Source organism: Leucoraja erinacea, chromosome 35 (genome assembly GCF_028641065.1).
Source record: "Leucoraja erinacea ecotype New England chromosome 35, Leri_hhj_1, whole genome shotgun sequence".
NCBI lineage: Eukaryota > Metazoa > Chordata > Chondrichthyes > Rajiformes > Rajidae > Leucoraja > Leucoraja erinaceus.
In genome coordinates, this window is record NC_073411.1 from 5,626,819 (window position 1) to 5,643,184 (window position 16,366).

At 45.2% G+C, this 16,366-nt stretch overlaps 1 protein-coding gene across 1 annotated transcript in view; it reads left to right on the forward strand.

Annotated features, from left to right (window-relative positions):
• The first annotated feature begins 3,313 nt into the window (after nucleotides 1-3,313).
• The window catches only part of LOC129713220 (lysyl oxidase homolog 2-like), a 60,626-nt gene continuing 47,573 nt past the window's right edge, over nucleotides 3,314-16,366 (forward strand). The window contains exons 1-3 of the mRNA XM_055662146.1: nucleotides 3,314-3,568; nucleotides 10,431-10,797; nucleotides 15,004-15,179. Coding sequence (XP_055518121.1) covers nucleotides 10,497-10,797; nucleotides 15,004-15,179 — 477 coding nt within the window. The 5' untranslated portion in view covers nucleotides 3,314-3,568; nucleotides 10,431-10,496. The remainder of the gene's footprint in view (nucleotides 3,569-10,430; nucleotides 10,798-15,003; nucleotides 15,180-16,366) is intronic.

Here is a 16,366-nt window from a genome sequence, read left to right on the forward strand (position 1 = left end):
CTTAAAAATATCCATTGATTTGGTCTCTGCAGACTTCTGTGGCAATGAACTTCACAGATTCACCACCCTCTGACTAAGGTATGTTCCCGATGTTTGGGGAGTCCAGAACCAGGGGCCACTGTTTAAGAATAAGGAGTAAGCCATTTAGAACGGAGACGAGGAAACACTTTTTCTCACAGAGATTGGCGAGTCTGTGGAATTCTCTGCCAGGGGAGCAGGTTCTCTGGATGCTTTCAAGAGAGAGCTAGATAGAGCTCTGAAAGATATCGGAGTCAGGTGATATGGGGAGAAGGCAGGAACGGGGTACTGATTGGGTTTGATCAGCCATGATCACATTGACTGGCGGTGCTGGCTCGAATGGCCAAATGGTCTCTACTCCTGCACCTATTGTCTAGTGTCTAATGAAATTCCGCTTCATTTCCTTCCTTTTATACGGAGGCTATAACCTCTGGTCGTAGACTCTCCTATTCGTGGAAACATCTTCTCCACACCCACTATATACAGGCCTTCCTATATTCCTGACCTGAGATGTCATCTCTCTATTTCCCTCCACAGATTCCCTCAGCCTGTAAATTCGTCCACCAGCATGTTTTGTGTTTTCTGTTGCCCTGATTATTGGAATTCGACCAAAGAACATCACTGCCTCTCCACTTCTCTCATTAAGCATCATATGGAATCATATGGGGCAACACAATTGTAAAAAATAACTGTTTCAGGACTGGACAAGATTATAAATAATTCACTATTTTCTCTCTCAACTTTCTTCATTTACTCGTTTTCTTTCTTCACACACTATATATTTCACATCTTTCTATCCTTTACTATCTAACTTCTTTTTCTTATTCTCATCTTTTTTCAATGTAACAAAAAAAAAAAAGAAGTTGTACATAAAATGTATTATGAAAATATATATTAGGCACTTTGGTGCCATATGACTGTGCTTACTTCTAATAAAATAAAATATTAAAAAAAAAAAAAAAAAAAAAAAAAATAAAAAATAAGCATCACATTGGGCATCCATGCACTCCCTCATGGTGCCAACCCAAAGTTGTCTTTCTCCATTTTGAATTTCCATGGGCCAGGGGTTCCCAGGAGTCGGTGAGGTTGTTGCACTTTCCCAAGGAGACCGAGAGAGCATTCATGAATATTTTCATCTGTTCATTTAGTAATCACATTTCCCCACATGTGTGACAGAATTACTCAATACAGTGTGTATGTATTGAGAGTGTGTGTGTATGCAAGACTTTGTGTGTGTGCTGATTTTTGTGTGGGGGTATTTGATGTTTGTGTTTGAATCTGTGTAGGGATTGTGTGTGTATGTGTGTGTGTGTGAGTGTTTTGTAGCTTGTAGAAAAGACACAAAGTGCTGGAGTAACTCAGCAGGTAAGGCAGCATCTCTGCAGAACATGTATAGAGGACGTTTCGGGGTCACCACCCTTCTTCAAACTATGGCTTGTATATTGTTTTAGAATAGGTTTGTATTTGGCTGGCAGGTCTGATTAGATATGTGCCTTTTCATACCTCTAGTTTCCCCTTTCCCCTAACTCGCAGTCAGAAGAAGGGTCTCGAACCGAAAAATCAGCTATTCCTTTTCACCAGAGGTGCTGCCTGACCGACTGAGTTACTCCAGCATTTTATGCGTCTTGTGTGCCTTGTGTGTTTATATGTATACCTTTCAACTTTGTGTGTTTATATGTATGCCATTCAATATGATCATGGCTGATCATCCAACTCAGTATCCCGTACCTGCCTAAAGGCAGGTACGGGACACTGAGTTGGATGATCAGCCATGATCATATTGAATGGCGGTGCAGGCTCGAAGGGCCGAATGGCCTACTCCTGCACCTAATTTCTATGTTTCTATGTTTCTTGTGCAAGTCTGGTGTGTGCTTACACGTTGTGTGAGGGGTTTTGTGCGTGTGCTTCAAGTTGGTTTTATTGCCATATGTCCCAGATAGAACAATGGAATTCTGTGCAGCAGCACAACAGAATATGTAAACATAGTACGCTGTGAACAATAAACTAAACAAGCTGAAGATCGATGCAAAATGCTGGAGTAACTCAGCGGGACAGCCAGCGTCTCTGGAGAGAAGGAACGGGTGACGTTTCGGGTTGAGACCCTTCTTCAATAAACAAGCTGACTGTAATAATAAACAAGCTGACTGGCTAGCACGCAACAAAAGCTTTTCACTGGACCTCGGTACACGCGACAATAAACTGAACTAAACTGAAAAACTTCAGTGTGCACACACACGCACACGCGCAATAATAGTGCAAAAACCAATGCCCCCAAGTCTGTGTAGTTCAGCTTATTTGGAGGTTGCGTGAGGGGTGTAAAAGGAAGAAGAAAACTGTTTACCTCTGTGTGTGTGCTAGAGTCAGTTGTGTGTTTGGAAAGTGGTGAAATCATGTGTGTGTGTGTGTGTGTGTCTGACGAATGTTTTTCGTGTGTGTGGATGTGTGTGGTGTATCTGGACTGTGTTTGACAAGGTCCCACATAAGAGTTAGTACACAAACTTAAAGTGGCATGGGGGTGTGTGGATGTGTGTGTGTGCAGTGACTCTGTCTGTGTCAGTACTGTGTTACAATATATATTAATGATCTGGATGTGTGTATGGCGGATGACACTAAGCTGTGGGCAGTGTGAGTGTGTGTAGTGGACTGTGTCTGTGTGTGTAAATGTGTGCAGTGTAATGTGGATCGGTGTGTGGTGGCCGCTGTGTGGTCTCTGTGTGTTGTGTGTCTGTGTGTGTGTTTGAGTCTGTGTGTGTGGTGAGACCACACCTGGAGTGTGTTTTGTGTGTGTGTGTGGAATTTAGGATGTGTGTGTGTGTGTGTGTGGTGTCTGTGTGTGTGTGGGGTCTGTGTCTGTGTCCAGTGTTTGTTTTGTGTTTTTCACACAGAGTGTGTCTCTGTGTCTCTGTAGTGTTGTGTTCATTGTGAGGGAGTGTAGTGTGTGTGTGTGTGGGGTGTGTGTGTGTGTGTGTGGGTGTGTGATGGAGTGGGGTGTGGGGGTGTATGTGTGTGTGTGGGTGTGTGTGTGTGTGTGTCTGTGTCTGTGTGTCTGTGTGTGTAGTGTGTGTGTGTCGGTGTATGTGTGTCTGTGTGTGTTGTGTGTCTGTGTGTGTGTGTGTGTGTCTGTGTGTGTTTGTGTCTGTGTGTGTGTGTCTGTGCGTTGAGTGTTTGTGTGTGTGAGAGAGAGAGATCAAACTGTATAACTTCTGCCCCCTTTTCTGCGACCCCTCCCCCGATGCCATCCATGTTCCGCCTTCAGAACACATCACATCTGGAAACTGTTTTGTGGGGACGGGAGGGCAGTTTTGAGGGAATCCCTTTGCCGATTGGTTGCTGCTGTTCGCTGCATTACATCATCGGCCGGCTGGCAGGGCGGGGGAAAGTGACAGGACATTGGGAGATCGATGCAGCAGTGGGTCGGAGCATCTGAACTGGGCGAAGTGTGGAAAAGAGGCAGCCGAACGGTACCAACTCTCTGAATTAACCAGAGACCAGGACCTCAGTCGAGCGAGAGAGAGCGAGCGAGCGAGTACTGCTGGATAACGGTATCCCAGTAAGTACATGGAGGGGGTCTATCTGTAAAGTTAATCCACATGCTAGAAACTTTCACTGTTCTTAACATAATAGGACTTGCGAGATTTTCACATTTCCAGAGTCTTCAATTGTCGATGGAAATACATTTGCAGACGCCTGCAACCATTTCAGCGATAACTTCAAGGCGTGAAAATATTTAGGGGGACGGCGGCGAGGGTTGAAGATGTGTGGGGGTTGGGGGATGTGGGGGTGGGGGCATTAATAACTTTATTGCAGAGGCTCCCAGTGTGTTCGGTTTGACCTATTGAACCCTAGCCAAGTCCTGTTACATTCGTCCCCCCCCCCCCCCCCCCCCCCCCCCCCCAGCTCTCGACCAAGCCGCTCCCCACTTCAGACTGCAAGTGAGAATTTCATTGTTCCAACTGGGACATATGGCGATTAAATCCTCTCGACTATTGACTGCGGGAGGGAAAGTCGTAGAAAGGAGAGGACTCCGGTGTAAATCTGAGACGGTTACTTCCTTCTCGCACTCCGACAAAGAACCGCAAGAACCCCCCCCCCCCCCCCCCCCCCCCCCCCCCCCTCCCCAACCCCCCCCCCCCCCCCCCCCACCCCACACACACACAATTCGAGGTAGATAACTTTCTCTTAAATACGATACGATAGAACTGTATTTATCCCAGGAGGGAAATTGACATGTCAACAGTCATAAAAAACACAAAATACATGAATTTAAAAAAAAAAAAAACTGGGGCACCCAGACTTTCAAGGGAATTGAAGAGCAGCCTCGTTACCTACAGAGGAGAGAGCTTGTGGAAGGTAGACAAAAGTGCTGGAGCAACTCAGCGGGTGGAGCAGCATCTATGGAGCGAAGGAAATAGGCAACGTTTCGTCCCGAAACGTTGCCTATTTCCTTCGCTCCATAGATGCTGCTGCACCCGCTGAGTTTCTCCAGCACTTTTGTGTACCTTCGATTTTCCAGCATCTGCAGTTCCTTCTTAAACTTCCTTCTTAAACAAGAGAGCCTTCTTAAACAGTTCCTTCTTAAACAAGAGACCTTGTGGAACTGGCTGCATGCTGCGAGATTTTCAAATCTCGAGAGTCTTTAATTATCATTTATACCGACGCGGTGCAATTAGATTCTGAAGATAGACTCGAAATGCTGGAGTAACTCAGCGGGTCAGGCTGCATCTCTGGAGAAAAAACTTATAGATGTCGTTTCGCCAACAGGATCTCAATCCCAACCTATTCATTTTCTCCAGAGATCCTGCCTGACCCGCTAAGTTGCAGGGGGAATTTTGAGTAAAGACGAGGGAGAGAACGGAATGCAGTTTTGGTGATTAAAGTCAGCCCCTGTCCCACTTAGGAAACCTGAACTGAAAGCTCTGGAGACTTTGCGCCCCACCCAAGGTTTCCGTGCGGTTCCCGGAGGTTGCAGGTGGTTGCCAAAGGTTGCTGGTAGTTGAAGCAGGTAGGGAGACTGACAAAAACCTCCGGGAACCGCACGGAAACCTTGGGTGGGGAGCAAAGTCTCCAGAGGTTTCCGTTCAGGTTTCTGTTTTTCTCTCCACAGCCACTTGTTGGGTTTTATTCCACATTTTTCCTTCGTGTTTCAGATTCTTTACGCCTGCTGGATTTTGCTCTTGTAATTGGATTCTGTGCTATCTATGAGCACTGTGTGTTTTTTTTCTGTGCAACGTTTTGTGCGTGGGAAGCAGATTTTGGCTAAGAAGCGATGCCTTGAATTTCACAATTATGCAGCATCTCCGGGGGTTATGAATAGGGGATTTTTCGGGTCAGGACTACAGACTGATTAGAAGGGTCCCGATCGGAAACGTCGCCCATCCATGTCCTACTGAGATATTGTCTGGCCCGCTGTTCCTCCAGCACTTTGCGTTCTACTCAAGATTCCAGCATCTGTTGTTCCTCGAATCTCACTAGAACTGCATATTTTTGCACTAAATTCAGTGTAGTCTCGGATATTATCACATGTACAGAGGTGCAGAGAAAAGCCTTTGTTGCCAGCTAGCCTGACATTACACGATTACAATACACTGTGTACTGATACATGATAAATGGAATGATGTGAATAACGTTTAGTGCAAGATAAAGTACTGCAAATGCCGACCAAAGGTAGTCCAGGGGTCTTCAATAAGGTGGAGAGAGGTTCAGGACCCCTCTCTCTAGTTGTTGTAGGGTGGTTCAGTTGCCTGATAACAGCTGGGGGAGAAACTGTCAATGAATCTGGAGGTGTGTGTTTTCGCACTTCTGTACCTCTTGCCTGATGGGAGAGACAATAGACAATAGGTGCAGGAGTAGGCCATTCGGCCCTTCGAGCCAGCACCGCCATTCAATGTGATCATGGCTGATCATCCCCAATCAGTACCCCGTTCCTGCCTTCTCCCCATATTCCCTGACTCCGCTATTTTTAAGAGCCCTGTCTAGCTCTCTCTTGAAAGCATCCAGAGAACAGGGCTCCACCGCCCTCTGAGACTGAGAAGTGGGAGTGGCCAGGGTGCAACTCGTCCTTGATCAAGCTGAAGATAGACACTAAAAGCTGGAGTAACTCAGCGGGACAGGCAGCATCTCTGGAGCGAAGGAATGGGTGACGTTCCGGGTCGAGACCCTTCTTCAGATCAAGCTGGTCGCCTGTGGAGATTACTTTAGAGTCATATTCTTTAAGTTCATCCAAAGGGCAGCAACTCGCTCAATTCCTCTTGCTCTGTCAGTTTATATCATGTCCCTTGAGGCTGACAACACCATGTGTCCTGCTAGTCTCTGATTTATTAGGAAGCTAAATTGCCCCTTTGCAAATGTCTCACTTTGCTAATATTTTGTCAGCTTCTGAGCAGATAACCTTTTCTCCCTCTGAGCCGGAAAAAACATGGATTTGAGTTCCATGCACAAAGATGATCACGTAAATCTGATTCATCACATGCAATACTGAGGGAATGTCACACAAACAGAGGAGCAGTTACAAATAACTGTCCATATTCATAAGTCATATGAGCAAAAGTAGGCCATTCAGACCATTGAGTCTACTCCATTATTCAATCATGGCTGATCTATCTTTCCCTCTGAACCCCGTTCTACTGCCTTCTCCCCATAACCCTTGAGGCCAGTACCCTGTCAATCTCCACTTTATAAATACAAAATGACTTGGCCTCCACAGCCATCTGTGGCAATCAAATTCCACAGTTTCACCACTCTCTGACGAAAGAAATCCCTCCTCATCTCCTTTCTAAAGGTATGTCCTTTTATTCTGAAGCCATGCCCTTTGGTTCTAGGCTGTGCCCTAGTGGAAACATCCTCTCACATCCAGTCTATCTGGCTTTTCACTATTCGATAGAGTGGAGGAATAGTGAAAGGTTGTTTAGAGGAGAGGTTACATTAAGGTCTGGGACAGATGTCAAAGGTCTCAAGAAGGGTCTCGACCCGAAATGTCACCTATCCATGTTTAAGAAAAGAACTGCAGATGCTGGTAAACTCGAAGGTAGACACAAAATGCTGGAAAAACTCAGCGGGTGAGGCAGCATCTATGGAGAGAATGAATTAGCAGCGTTTCGGGTCTGAAGAAGGGTCTCGACCTGAAACGTCGCCAATTCCTTATCTCCATAGATTCTGCCTCAACCGCTGAGTTTCTCCAGCATTTTATGCCACCTATCCATGTTCTCAAGAGATGCTGCCTGACCCGCTGAGTTACTCCAGCACTTTGTGTCATTTTGTGTTCAAGGCATGTTTCTGATTGTGGTGAGGGAAGTAAATACTGTGGAATGCTTGGATTTTGTTCTGCTGGACAAAACTAGCACTGAAACATGTTGTTCAAGAAGGAACTGCAGATGCTGGAGGATCAAAGGTACACAAAATTGCTGGAGAAACTCAGCGGGTGCAGCAGCATCTATGGAGCAAAGAAAATATGCGACGTTTCGGGCCGAAACCCTTCAGTCTGAAGAAGGGTTTCGGCCCGAAACGTCGCCTATTTTCTTTGCTCCATAGATGCTGCTGCACCCGCTGAATTTCTCCATCAATTTTGTGTACCCTTAGCACTGAAACATGTTAGCTGTTTTTTTGAATATTACTATTTATGGCATATTTCTGTGTGTAAGAGTGGTTGTTACATTTGCAACATTATGCTACTGTCTGCATTTCAGAATTGCCTTATTGACTGTCAGGTAATTTTTACATGTCTTGAGATTCTGACCAGCACCACAAATTCTTTCATGTTCAGTAATCCAATGCCAGAAATCTTCTACTGACAGAAACATGTTTATCGTTATCTGTTTGCATGGAACAGCTGCAGAACTCTGTGGGTCTTGAAATGACTGAGAGATAGTCCATGTGAATTTTCTTTTTAGACAAAGCTTTTATAAGCCATCCCTGTCTGAAGAAGGTCAACCGTTCCTTCTCTCAAATGATGCTGCCTGTCCTGCTAAGTTACGCTAGCTTTCTGTGTCTACCTTCAGTTTAAACCAGCATCTGCAGTTCCCTCCTACATATAACCCACCCCTCGTTGCCTTTGAGAGGGTGGTGATGCATCTTCAGCTTGAACTGTTGCAGTCCTTTTGGTGCAGGTGCTCCCACAATAACAATGTCAAATAAACCTGCATATGGCAAGATCGAACTGGATCGCTGAGCTGTGCAATATCAACACTAACTGCTGTGTCACTGTAGTGGTGATCAACTGACAATGGTCATTCTAGGCTAGTGGAACCTCCTGAGTAAAACATACAATGTACAATATGTTGATGAGGCCGCATTTAGAGTATTGTGTTCAGTTTTGGTCACCCTGTTGTAGGAACAATGTTAAGCTGGAAATCGTGCAGAGAAGATTTCCATGGATGTTGCCAGGACTTAAAGGGCCTGAGCTACAGGGAGAGGTTGAGCAGGCCAGGACTTTATTCCTTGGAGTGCAGGGACTGCAGGAGGATGAGGGGTGATCTTATGGAGGTGTACAAGGTCTTGAGAGGAATAGATAGGGTAAATGCACAGTCTTTTACCTAAAGTAGGGGCCTCAAGAACCAGAGGACATCGTTTTAAGGTGAGAGGAGAAAGATAGGACCCTTAGGGGCAACATGTTATACCAATGGTGGTAGGTATATGGTATGAACAGCCAGAGGAGGTAGTTGAGGCAGGTACCATCACAACACTTAAAAAATATTGGGACATGAACATAGATAGTAGAGGTTTAGAGTGAATTGGCCCAACCTAGGCAGGCGGGACTAGTGTCGATGGGGCATATTGGTCAGCAAAGGTCTGTTTCCATGCTGTATCACCCTGTTGAATATAACACATGGGTTTTTAGCTTTGATCTTTGCATTCAATTGCATTTTAAAAGATTCTTTGCAGCAGGGCACATTATACATTGCAAAAAGGCTCCTGATTTTCCTTTGGATGTTGAATGTGTCCCCCCCCCTGTGAAGTGCTGGCCTGTTCCTGCCTTGCTCCACCCATCTAATGTTCATCCCTCAGTCAACAACAAGGGACGTTTGTGCCACAGCCACGCATCCCAAGGTAATTCCCGGGAATGCTGACAGGCGTGACTCATGAAAGGACATGCCACGAAACATTTGGCCAGGGATGCAGTATTAAGGAGGATTTTAAAGAGCAAAAAGTAGACGGAGGAGGACGTGGTGAGGGATTTACAGAGGAACTTCCAGGGATTTAACACTTTACAGCTGAGGCAGTAATACATCGATGTAAACATTTGGCCGTGCAAGAGCCCAGAACTGGCTGAGACTGTATCTTTTGCAGGCCTGTAATGCTGGAGGTCATAACTGAAACAGCAGGACCATGGTCAGATATAATGAAAGATGCAAACTTTAGTTTACTTTAGAGATACAGCACGGAAACAGGCCCTTCGGCGTGAGTCCGCACTGACCAGCGATTCCTGTATCCCATATACTAGGTACAATTTACACGTCTTACTGAAGTCAATTAATTGACAAAACCGATACATCTTTGGAGTGTGAGGGTAAACCGGAGTACCTGGTGAAAACCCATGCAGGTCACGGGGAGAACGTACAAACTCCGTAAAGACAGCACCATAGTCAGGATCAAACCCGGGTCTCTGGCGCTGTAACCTCTGCACGACATGAAGAGTGGTATTTTACAGCAAGGTATGGTGAATCTGTTGCAAAATTAATTATTAATTACTCATGGTGAATCTGATCAATAGAAATACAAAAAATAATATTGGTCACGGTGCAAGAATAGCGGAAAATTAAAGGAACAATTTCATTTGTACTCTACTGCGTTATCTCTTCAAGATATGCCTACCTTGAAGAAGTTCTCCTCTTCTCTCCAGAGACAGTTTCACAACCTCCTCTCTAACTGTCCCCCATCTGTGATCCCTCCTGCCCTCCAACTGTACGACCACATTCTTACCCAGACTCGATACCACAGCCACATCTGCTTCCTCGGGGCCTGCCTGCGCCTCCATCTCATACCCCATGGCTTCCACCTACAGTTCCCTACCTCCCAGTTCGGACCCCAACCGGACCATCGGTACCGACTGGCCATCCACCGGCATACCCAGCAATTCTCCACCCTTCCTCAGCCCCCCTGCTGTCTCCTCCCATCCCCCAGCCTTCTGGCTACTCCTCCTTTTCCCTTTCTTGTCCCCACCCACCCCCGCCCCCCGATCAGTCTGAAGTAGGGTTTCGGCCCGAAACGTTGCCTATTTCCTTCGCTCCATAGATGCTGCTGCACCCGCTGAGTTTCTCCAGCTTTTTTGTGTAACCTCCAATTTCATTTGGATAGTCTGTTGGCTGAACCAGCTTGTTGAAATCACACACAATCAAAGGCAAATATATTTTTTTGTGTGAAACGGGCTGATAATGAAATCAGTGTTTCAGCTACACTTGTTTTTATTTCACTTGTAGGAGACTAGCGCTGACCTCGAGGGCAAGGAGCTGAGTTTAAGCTCCCTCGCTGCCCAGTAGCGTAGAATGAAAGCCATCCTTTGCATCCTCCATCGCTCGTTGGCCCTGGTGGTCCTCCTCGGCTTCTTGGAGCTCCATGGCTTGGTACAGGACGATGCCGTGAAGCAAGTCCCCAGGATTCAAGCGCGGCTGGCAGGCAGGAGGAAGAAAGGGAACGAGGGGCGGATCGAGGTCCACTACAACGGCGAGTGGGGCACGGTGTGTGATGACGACTTCTCCATTGCAACGGCGCATGTGATATGTAAGGAACTGGGCTTCATTCAAGCGGAAAGCTGGGTGCCTGGTGCCAAGTATGGCCGTGGAAAAGGTAAGGAAATTTAACATTGCATTATGTCTATTGTAAGGTCTCTGGAGATCATTATCTGATGCCATCCAGTTGTACCTGTAGGAAGGAACTGCAGATACTGGTTTACACTGTACATAGAAACATAGAAAATAGGTGCAGGAGTAGGCCATTCGGCCCTTCGAGCCTGCACCGCCATTCAATATGATCATGGCTGATCATCCAACTCAGTATCCCGTACCTGCCTTCTCTCCATACCCCCAGATCCCTTTAGCCACAAGGGCCACATCTAACTCGCTCTCAAATATAGCCAATGAACTGGCCTCAACTACCTTCTGTAGCAGAGAATTCCACAGATTCACCACTCTCTGTATAAAAAATGATTTTCTCATCTCGGTCCTAAAATACTTTTCCCTTATCCTTAAACTGTGACCCCTTGTTCTGGACTTCCCCAACATTGGGAATAATCTTCCTGCATCTAGCCTGTCCAACCCCTTAAGAATTTTGTAAGTTTCTATAAGATCCCCCCTCAATCTTCTAAATTCTAGCGAGTACAAGTCGAGTCTATCCAGTCTTTCTTCATATGGAAGTCCTGTCATCCCAGGAATCAGTCTGGTGAACCTTCTCTGTACTCCCTCTATGGCAAGAATGTCTTTCCTCAGATTAGGAGACCAAAACTGTACGCAATACTCCAGGTGTGGTCTCACCAAGACCCTGTACAACTGCAAGATAGACGCAAAATGCTGGAGTAACTTAGCGGGTTAGGCAATATCTCTGGAGAAAAGGAATATGTGACATTCCGGGTAGAGACCCTTTTTCAGACCCAAAATGTCATCTATTCCTTTTCTCCAGAGATGCAGCCTGACCCGTCGAGTTACTCCACCAATTTGTGTCCATCCAGTACTAGGTCAATTTGGTGGCAGGTCTTTGCGTGCCAAGCTGAAACAAGCGCAGTGAGGATGTTGCCAAGACATGGGCTTGTGCTATAGGGAGATGTTGGGCAGGCTAGGACTTCATTCCTTGGAGCGCAGGAAGATGAATGGTGATATTATAGAGATCTATGAGATGATGAGGGGAATAAACAGGGTTAATGCACAGTCTTTTACCTAGAGTATTGTGAATCATGAATCAAGGGACATAGTTTTAAGATGAGAGTATAAAGATTTAATAGGACCCTAATGGTGGTTGGTATATGGAACGAGCTGCCAGAGGAGGTAGTTGAGGCATGTACTATAACAACATTTAAAATAAATGTGGACAGGTACATAGATAGGAAAGGGCAAGAGCAATCTGGGTTAAATATATCCCCAGGGGATGATACATTTCACCTACTTGGGGTAAATTTGCTGATTCAGGATTTGTACATATTTTTTCTCATTAACTGACTGTGTTTGGTTCTGGTATACCAGTATCTGTTCATCATTAGTTGTTCTTAAATAAGTGAAATAACATTGTTATGTGCTGTTTAAGTTGCCGGGGGTAAACGGGACAAAAATGGTTGGGAACCTCTGGGCAAGAGGGGTATGGGTCAAATGCAGGCAGGTGGGACCAATGTAGATGGGCCATCTTGGTTGGCATGGGGAAGTTGGGCCGAAGGGCCTGTTTCCATGCTGAATGACTCTATGACAATTCTGTCCACTTGGTCAGTTTCTTAGAGGCAGTTTTGAGCTTCTCCCTTAAATATGTTTTCTTGCCCAAACCTAATCTTTCCAGCTTCCATAGATCTGTCTTGAATGTGCTCCATGACAGAGAACTGTGGGTTGCCAGGGAATTTGAAAGTTTCACAATTCTCTGATGGAAGAATATCTTCCGCATCTCAGTCCACATGAGCTGACCCGTATGCTATCATTCCCAGTGCTAGACTCATTGCCAAGTCTGTAATTTCACAAATTATTTAATGATCCAACGAGGTCACCTCTTATGCTCTGAACCTTCATGAGCTCCCACTATTCAAAATCTCATCGCAGTACAATCTTCTCAACCCCAAATCTTTTCACAAAAGTTGTCCTAGGGAAGTATACCATTTAAGAACACCAAAATGTATGCAATATTCCCATGTCAAAGCTACTAGGAGATATGACTCTTAAATAAAACTCACCTATTTTTTCTCCCTCCCCCCTGCTTTCCTTCCCCTTCCCTATGGCAAAGGTCTACTGAAGAACACGTTAATCTCTCATTAACCTTGTTGTCTTGCTTGCCTTGGGAAAGCAGTCTGTATAATCAAGGGCCACTCAGAACCCAATCCTTCTCTCTTCTCCCCTTTCCAATCAGTCACAATAAACAAAAGCTTGAAAGCGTGAACCACCTCATTCAAGAACAGCTTCTTCCCTGCTGTTATTAGACTCTTGAATGGACTTTTCATGTATTAGCCATGCAGTCCCGATCTTCCAACCTACCTCATTGCACCTTTTTTTATCTGTACTTTCTCTGCAGCTATATATCTGCACTCTGTTTATTTTCTACTTTGCATTGCCTAGATAGCTCGCAAAACAATGATTTTCACTGTTGCTTCACATGACAATAATAAACTATTATCAATACCAGCTTTACTTTCCAACCTTAAGACAAAAGGAGATGGTTGATGGGGTTTTGGTGTTGATACCCACGTGTTATTTCTCCCTTTACCTGGTGTTCTCCAGTTCCATAGAATGGAATATAAAGCATAAAATATAGAACTGTGTGTTAACTCATCTTGGTACTTGATGAATCCCTTGTGTAGGAAGGAACTGCAGATGCAGGTTTAAATCAACGGCAGACACAAAATACCGGAGTAACTCAGCGGGACAGGCAGCCTCTCTGGAGAGAAGGAATGGGCGCTGTTTTGGGTCGAGACCCTTCTTCAGACCTTGTGTCAGGGGAGAGGGAGATACAAAGATCAGGAAATGTAAGGTGTGAAAGCAGGACAAAGGGGATAGAAATCAAGGAAAATGTGGAATAGATCATTGTTAGCTGGGAGAAGGTAACAACAAAACAAACAGAGATAAAATGTACTTGGATACAGTCTGACTGGCCGGAGAATTGGGAAGGGGGAGGAGGGGGAAAGCAAGGGGTTACTTGAAGTTAGATGCATCAATGTTCATACCGCTGGGGTGTAAGCTGCCTAAGTGAAATATGAACACCCCTTTAGAAAAGATAATTGCACTGGGAAAAGAGCATAATTGCTTAAATTGATTGGAATTAAATAAAAATTCAAGTCCAGTTGGCCTGCATAGGGTCAGCAAATAATCAAAAGGAGGGTTTATTTAACGTGCTGCATCAGTAATAGTATATAGACACAAAGTGTGGAGTAATTCAGCAGGTCAGGCAGCATCTCGTTGCATTTCGTTGTCTCTGTACTGTACACTGACAATGACAATTAAAATTGAATCTGAATCTGAATCTCTGGAGAAAAAGGATAGGTGACGTTTCAGTTCGGGACTCTCCTTCAGATAATTGCAGCCTGCTGCAATCCCAATTTGACAGCGGGAACTAAGGAAGGACACAGTGGGGAAGCGGTGGAATTGCTGCCTTACAGCACCAGAGACCCGGGTTAGATCCTGACTACAGATGCTGTCTGTACGGAGTTTGTATGTTCTCCTTGTGGTCGCGTGGGTTTTCTCCGGATGCTCCGGTTTCCCTCCACATTCTAAAGATGTGCAGATTTGTAGGTTAATCGATTGTCTGTAGTGTGTAGGATAGAACCTGTATGGGTGATTGTTGGTTGGCGAGGACTCGGTGGACCGAAGGACCTGTTTCCACTCTGTATAGTCTTAAATAGTGGAAACAAACCCCTCGGCCCAGCTTTCCCATGCTGACCAACATGCCCCATCAACACTAGTCCCCCTTCCCATGCTAGGCCTAAACCTATCCTACCCATGTCCATGTCCAAATGTATCTAAAATGTTATGATGGTACCTGCCTCCACTACCTCTTCTGACACATCCTTCCATATAACCACCATTCTTTGTGTAAAACATTGTGCCTGAACTAAGACAACTATTAAATTACACAAGTTGTTAGTGCAACTGAGTAACTGCGTTTGGGTTTAATTACCAAGATGATTGGATGATACCCAAGGACAATGAATTGCTTCCTAGACTTGCCCTTAAGCACAGTTGTGCTCACAGCATCTTAGTGGGAGATGTGTTTGAGCTTTAGGCGGGCTGGTCCTGTGGTATTTTGGGCACCTATTGTCCTTGGCTCTGAGTAACCAGGGGGCGGCCAGTACTGATGGTTTATTGTTGTCCGCAGGCCGTATTTGGATGGATAACATCCGGTGTACCGGGCACGAGACCACCATCGCTGCTTGCAGTTTCAACGGCTGGGGGATCACTAACTGCAAACACTCAGAAGACGTGGGAGTGGTGTGCAACGAAAGGAGAATACCTGGCTTCAAATTCACCAACGCTGTCTTCAACGATATAGAGGTGGGCCAATTGCTGTGTTTCCCACCAGTTCTGTTCAATAATAATAATAATAATAATAATATATTTTATTGTCATTGTACATAAGTGCAACGAGATTTGGGTATGCAGCTTCCATCCGACATCATAACTTAAGTAACTACTAAAATTTAGGTTTAGATACCCTGAGAACATGGTTTGTACAAAGAACATTACAACAGTAAAATTGTCAAAACAGACTAAAGTGCAGATGTGTCTGCGACGTGACCATCTGAGGGTGACAGTCCGTGGGGATGGGGGGCACTCAGCAGGGCCGGTTCAGAGCAGCTATAGCTCTGGGAAAGAAGCTGTTCCTGTGTCTGGATATGCGGGCGTAGAAGGCCTTGTACCTCTACGGCCTTGTAACGTCTGCAGAATGAGCAGACCCACTAATGAGCAGAAGTAACTGCAGCGTCGATATTTACAGAAGAAATTTGGGTTCTTTGGTTGAGGAGGCATTAAAGTTGAGCTTACCACTATTTCATGGAATGGGGGTATATCTTAAATTGGTCGCATGACTTTCTCTTCCATGTTACAACGGTGTGAGTGATTTCAGGAGGATCATATATGGCCACCTGTGCAAACAAATCCTTTGTGATCTGAATAGTTCATAGGCTGCGTCCTTGGAAGAATATCAGTACCATTACTTTTCGAAAGCCCCAGTGCTCTGTGCAAACATCTCTCAACTAAACTGAACCAAACCAAAGTAAACTAAACTAAACATAAACTAAACATGCTTGTTAGAGGAAATGACAGTGGGATTATAAGGATAATCACTTAAATAGGGTAAAGCACTTAAATGAGCATTAGAAGGTCAGATAGCAGTAGACAATCGAGACTATGGAGGGATTTGCAGTCAGCACATATTTAATGGGGTTGGTTACAAGGAGCATTTTAATATAGAAACATAGACATAGAAACATAGAAAATAGGTGCAGGAGTAGGCCATTCGGCCCTTCGAGCCTGCACTGCCATTCAATATGATCATGGCTGATCATCCAACTCAGTATCCTGTACCTGCCTTCTCTCCATACCCCCTGATCCCTTTAGCCACAAGGGCCACATCTAACTCGCTCTTAAATATAGCCAATGAACTGGCCTCAACTACCTTCTGTGGCAGAGAATTCCCGAGATTCACCATTCTCTGTGTCAAAAATGTTTTTCTCATCTCG